Raw genomic sequence first — 6,067 nt, 5'->3', positions numbered from 1 at the left:
ACGAGGAGAAAATAAAAACAAAAAAAAAAAAAAAAAAAAGAAAAAAAAAGAGAGAGAGAAAGAGAGAAACCAAATTGATTCCACACAGCAATCTTCATATCCTAGGGTCAAATTTAATCCGACAATCGCAATTAACGCCGGCGACAAATGAATGACCGCGCGCCGGGAAATCGAGTTTAGCTTTAAATCAAAGTTACGCCCTCGGTGTGTTCGGAGCTCCCCTTCGCCCTCCCTCCCCACCGTTAATTTACAACTTGAAATTTAATTTCCTCGGAATTTTGTCAACAATGCAGTTTAACGAGAACGCTGCGGAACCGGCTACAATAGAGACAATATTTGATTTTAGCTTCTGGGACATTCCGAGCGCCTGGTGGCAGGCGAGCACCGTCGCCATGGGGATCGGTGTCGCGATCGCGGTGATCGGCGCGCTCACTCTGCTAGCCGCCGCCTCCAGCTTTCTGCCCCACATACTGAAAACGCCCAAGCACACCAGAGCCCTCGGCTCCCTGCAGCTGCTCGCTGGTGAGTATCGCTCGCAACTTCTTTCTCTTCTCTTCTCTTTGTTCTTTTCTTCGGTGTCGTCCTCCTGCTGCTCGTCGCCACAGTCCGCAAGTTCACTAGCCAAGCCGGCGTTCCTTCAACTGTCAACTCCGCTCGAGTTCGAGACAAAGATTTGCCGAAAGTTTCCGCGGAAAGGGAAGTGGCGCTACGTGTCACAATTGGAAAGCCAGTTTGCCAATTGAAGTTGTACATCAAGGTACATCGATGTGTCTCCGACAGGATTGTTCTGGATTTCATGAAATTCTTGTCGCATTTTGGTGGAACAGAATCGTAGAATACGTTGTATATACGAAATGTATTCGCCACACAAATGCACACGAGATGGCTCATTGACGTTATTTACATACGCGATCGATAACGTAGCTTCACGTCAAGTTTGCAAGTTTTTAAGTTGAACGCCGGTAATGTAGTAGTTTTACGTCATTTTAAATTTGTCAATTGAATGATCGGTAACGTGGGCCTACTAGCGTTTCAAAATTGGCGCTCCTGCTATATATAAGCTGCGAAGCTTACGTATCGCACTAAACGACTGGATACAATTTTCATTTGTTTGATGAATATATGAATAATATCGCAATTACTTGAACTATAATAATGTCGCTGATATAGCAGTGTCAAGTATTAAATAAAAAGAATTAATTAATTTTCAATTTTCAATTAAAAAACAACTATTAAAATTTTTTCATATAACAATTAATTGGCTGCTGAAATATATTTGAAAACTAATTTTTGAGGAGCGGTCACGATTTGTATTTTGTCAATCTGTTACACTAAAATCTACGAGGGCAACTTTTTTTTTTTAATACACACATAACATATATATGTGTATATAGAACATATAGGTTGAAGGTCATGAACCATTCTTTAACCTGAGATTACCCACGTGAGGGTCTAGTCGCCGGGATGTACCTGCGCCCCTAGACCCCCAGGTGGGTAATCCTGGGTTAAACACGAAATACGTTTTTCTTCGATTCAAAATTCTGTCGATAGATGGACAACTTTCTCGCTAGAGCTGTCGAAAAGTAGAATTGTTAAATTGAAAAGAGAAACTTGACTGATTATCGCTTCTCGGCCTTTTGGCTAAGATCGAACGTAGTATCTGTTCTTATCAGCTTAATATCTGATACGCTCCCGCCATGGGGGAGCTTGAATATTAAACTGTTTTTGGATCTCGGCGGAGTTTCTTGGGAGCTTGCTCCCACTCTGCCATGGGTTAACCCAGCATTGCAGTTCAGCTGGGTTGGCCCTACAGAGGTAATTCAAAAAAAAAGAGTAGGTTTTTACAAATTCGTCGTTCACAATAGAAATTGGTGGGTGGTATGAGAAAACCCCAATATATACGGTAAGCGACAGTTCTCTGTATTGTGTAAGCTCTCTCTTCTGTCACTATACAGGGTGTTGTTTCCGTAATTTGTGGAAGCTGGTTGTTACGCCTAAAAATAATGAAGAAAGTCATATAAATTATATGTCCTATCGGTCTTCGTTTATGAGATATAATGAATTTTATAAACAAAGCGAACTCCTCTGTCCGGCCTCTTTTTCCAGAGACCGCGATAGTTTGTAAGCGTACCATTTTCAGCGAGTACAAGGATTTATTGAAGGTGGTAGCTAAAGGGGACATAAATACATATAACACAGGGTGGGTGTCACTGAACGATATAAAACAAAAACAACTTTCACAAACGCATATTTCAAATTTTTGTTATTTTCTTTGAAAATAATATAATTAATAATAAATTAATTTTTCATTATTTTCTTTGAAAACAAACGATATAAAACAAAGACAACTTTCACAAACACATGTTTCAAATTTTTGTTATTATTTTCTTTGAAAATAATATAATTAATAATAAATTAATTTTTTGTTATTTTCTTTCACAAACACATATTTCAAATTTTTGTTATTATTTCCTTTGAAAATAATATAATTAATAATAAATTAATTTTTTATTATTTACTTTGAAAATAATATATTAATAATAAATTAATTTTTTATTATGCTCTTTCACAAACACATATTTCAAATTTTTGTTATTATTTTCTTTGAAAATAATATAATTAATTATAAATTAATTTTTTATTATTTCATTATTTTCTTTGAAAACAAACAATATAAAACAAAAACAACTTTCACAAACGCATATTTCAAATTTTTGTCATCATTTTCTTTGAAAATAATATAATTAATAATAAATTAATTTTTTATTATTTTCTTCGAAAATATAATTAATGGATTTTTTTCTCACCATTATCTGTGAATGTTTATTAATTAAAATTTCTTTTCATGAATTCTCCAAACCCCACTTCTTCAGTTTTTCAATGGCCACCCTGTATAAATAGCAAATCCTTGCAATATAAATTAAAAAAAAAAAAAATTATGTTTACGATGTTCTTCAGCCTTGCAGTCGCCAACACGTGTTAAATAAAATCCCCCCTGTGGTGTTAATTTATTCGAACTGCACGTAACTAGTCCGATTGAACGAAACGCTTTCGCAGGTTCTCCGAGCAATCCGAGATTTATCCCCATTCGCGCGGGGGGATATCGTTGCTTTTTGTTTAGGTAGTTGCGAGAGCAACAACACCACCGGTCGTTAACGTCGGACGATCACGTTTCGCGCTCTTGAGCGCGGGAAGGGAGGCGATAATAAAACCCGTGCTCGCGCCTCGGCGCCGTGAATGGAAGCACTCGCTGGAAATTGAAAGCGGTGTCGAGCGGCGGTCGAAAGCGGGCAGAGAGAGCCGCGAGGAAAGAGATCGGCCGCGCGCGATCGTTCCTAACGATTCGGGGCGCGCGTGTAAAACACGTTCGCTACTGCGCCGGTTCCGCTTTCATCATCGTAAAACTCGCGCGGACCCGGATGCCGGTTTTTAATCTCGAGTCGCTGCTCCGCAACGGACAATGGTACGGCATTCTTTCGCGCGGACTTTATTGCCACGAGTATCGGGATCGCGTCGAATATTCGCGTTGAGAACGGTTTCAGAACGCGGATCAGTTTCCGCGGTTAAATGAGTTTCTGTCCTCGCCACGAGCAGAGCCGCGCGCGGTCGAATTTGTCAGGCCGCGAGGACGAGAGCAAAAAGACGGGGCGCGAGTAAGGGAAAAGATAAATCAAACAAGTCAAAAGATAAATCAAATAATAGGTCGAAGGATAAATCGAGTAAGTCGAAAGATAAGTTAAATAATTCAAATAATAAGTCAAAAGATAAGTCTCAAATGAATCAAACAACAAGTCAAAAGATGAGTCAAATAAGTTAATTGAATCAAACAACAAGTCAAAAGATGAATCAAATAAGTCAAATGAATCAAACAACAAGTTAAAAGATGAATCAAATAAGTTAAATAAATCAGAAGGTAAATCAAGTAAGTCAAATACATAATAAGTTAAAAGATAAGTAAGTCAAGAAGCTAAATCAAGTAAGTCAAATACGTAATAAGTTGAAAGATAAATAAAATAAATCAAAATATGTCGAGAAATGAGTCAAATAAGTCAAATAGTAAGTCAAAAGATAAATCAAGTAATAAGTCCACAGATAAAACAACTAAGTCAAAATATATGTCAAATAAATTAAATAATGTCAAAATATAAGTCAAGTAAATTTAATAATAAGTCAAAAGATAAGTCAAATAATTGAAATAATAAGTCAAAAGGTAAATCAAATAAATCAAACAACAAGTCAAAAGATGAATCAAATAAATCAGAAGGTAAATCAAGTAAGTCAAATGCATAATAAGTTAAAAGATAAATCAAATAAATCAAAAAGATGTCGAAAAAAATGAGTCAAGTCAAAGATAAGTCAAATAATAAGATGAATCAACTAAGTGAAAATATATATCAAACAAATTAAATAATGTCAAAATACAAGTCAAGTAAATTAAATAATAAGTCAAAAGATGAATCAAATAATTGAACTAATAAGTCAAAAGATAAGTGAAATAAGTCGAAAAGTGTAAGACTAGTCCGAGGCAACGTAATATGGAAAGGATTCTCAATATGTGGTAGTCCAAGATCATGCACTCGATGCAAAAACATTCAACGACGATTAGTCACCCCTGTATTAGCCATCTTTCGTCTGAAATTATATGCAAAATTGTGCTTTCATTGCTTGAGCTACTAAGAAAAAAAAAAAGATACTTGCCTATATTATAGGGGATATATCTAACGTTACAATATCCCCCGTAACAATATCTTGTTAACGTAAAAAGAAAAAAAAAAAAAAGAAGGAAACAAAATGGCGGAGGCTAGGCGTGCCAAACCGCGACGCTCCGAGCGAGACTATGCTAGACGTTGCTGTTACTTTTCTGAAAAGCTTCATTGTCCCGGAGACTCACGGCATATGTTCTTAGCAGACTCGCTCTGGCGAGCTCTGTCGCGGCCCATCGATCGGCAATAAACGTAAGACGGGAAGCTTTAATAACACGCGGCTGAGACTTTGGCGCAACCGCCCCCCACCCCCTTTTATCTCGTGCACCGTGGCGCGAACCTACTTTCCAACCTAATCTCCCTTCCTTTGCCTCCTCCTTTACCTCTCTGCCACCTCGTCCTCCCTTTCTCACATCCCTCGCTTCAGCATCTCGACATGTCTGGCGAACAACCGAAGGCAATAACCGCGATCTCGGTTGCTCGCGAAAAAAATTCCAAGCCAAGAGGAGAGATGACGAACTCCTCTCAGCTATGGATTCGAGATCTGCCGAAATGAAACGGGGGGGAGAGGGGGGGGGGGCGTAATTAACGTGGCTCTGTGCTCCTCTTCTTCGACAATGAGCCCGTCGTAACACGATTTCCGTGGCAAGTCTCGCGACGAGTCTTCAAACGCGAAATTGGTGTGTTTGTTCCCGTGAAGCGAACAGAGTAGACTTCGAGTTTTCCAACAACGATATAACATACGTACGTAGGATAAATCTCTTTAGATCTAGGTCTGGTGGGGATCCAGACCTTTGTTCTTCATTTCCAAATGAAGATCTGATCGAAGCCTCGACACGCGAGAACGTTCTCGAGGGTCGAAGGAGAACCTGTTTAAGCAGCAAGGAGGAAGGAAAGACGTGCGTTGTTTTCGCGCGGTAACGAGAGGACGCGACGTTTCGCAGAGGACGGCTAGACAACGTGGACCGTGTCCACAAAGAAAACGGATATTACTCGAATATCACTCTTCTTTGAAACGTTGACACGTTTCATTTTCCCGTTGGCCGCCGCGGCTGTCGCTTCACCGTTGCCTTTGAAATGATTTTCCGTCGTGCGTCACCGGCCTCGCCCCATGTTATTATTAACAAACTCTCGGTAATTTTATATATATATATATATATATATATGTATATAATATGTATAATTTATAAATATTATATATATTAATATATATGCAATGTTATAATAGTTAATATATATTACTACGTATATATATACAATTTATTAATAGTATATATATTAATTATATATGCAGTATTATAATTAATATATATTAATATGTATATATAATGTATATATAATATTGTAATTAATGTATATTAATA

The 6,067-nt window shown here is 37.8% G+C and overlaps 1 protein-coding gene and 1 non-coding gene across 2 annotated transcripts; both read left to right on the top strand.

Annotated features, from left to right (window-relative positions):
• Window positions 1–287: 287 nt before the first annotated feature.
• On the top strand, window positions 288–757 carry LOC122538683 (the record flags this gene model as incomplete). The annotated part of the gene is made up of 2 exons (XM_043672957.1): window positions 288–522; window positions 606–757. Coding segments are annotated over exons 1-2 (387 nt in total), but the record flags the coding sequence as incomplete, so codon positions are not given.
• An 864-nt stretch (window positions 758–1,621) lies between these two features.
• Window positions 1,622–1,815, top strand: LOC122538684. The gene has a single exon (XR_006308902.1). It is a non-coding gene; the product is annotated as a U2 spliceosomal RNA (small nuclear RNA).
• The last annotated feature ends 4,252 nt before the right edge of the window (window positions 1,816–6,067 follow it).

This window comes from Frieseomelitta varia, unplaced genomic scaffold, assembly GCF_011392965.1.
Source record: "Frieseomelitta varia isolate USP_RPSP 00005682 unplaced genomic scaffold, Fvar_1.2 scaffold_1717, whole genome shotgun sequence".
Classification (NCBI taxonomy): domain Eukaryota; kingdom Metazoa; phylum Arthropoda; class Insecta; order Hymenoptera; family Apidae; genus Frieseomelitta; species Frieseomelitta varia.
The sequence above is the reverse complement of the archived record's forward strand: the minus strand, read 5'-3'. Positions and strand labels throughout refer to the sequence as shown.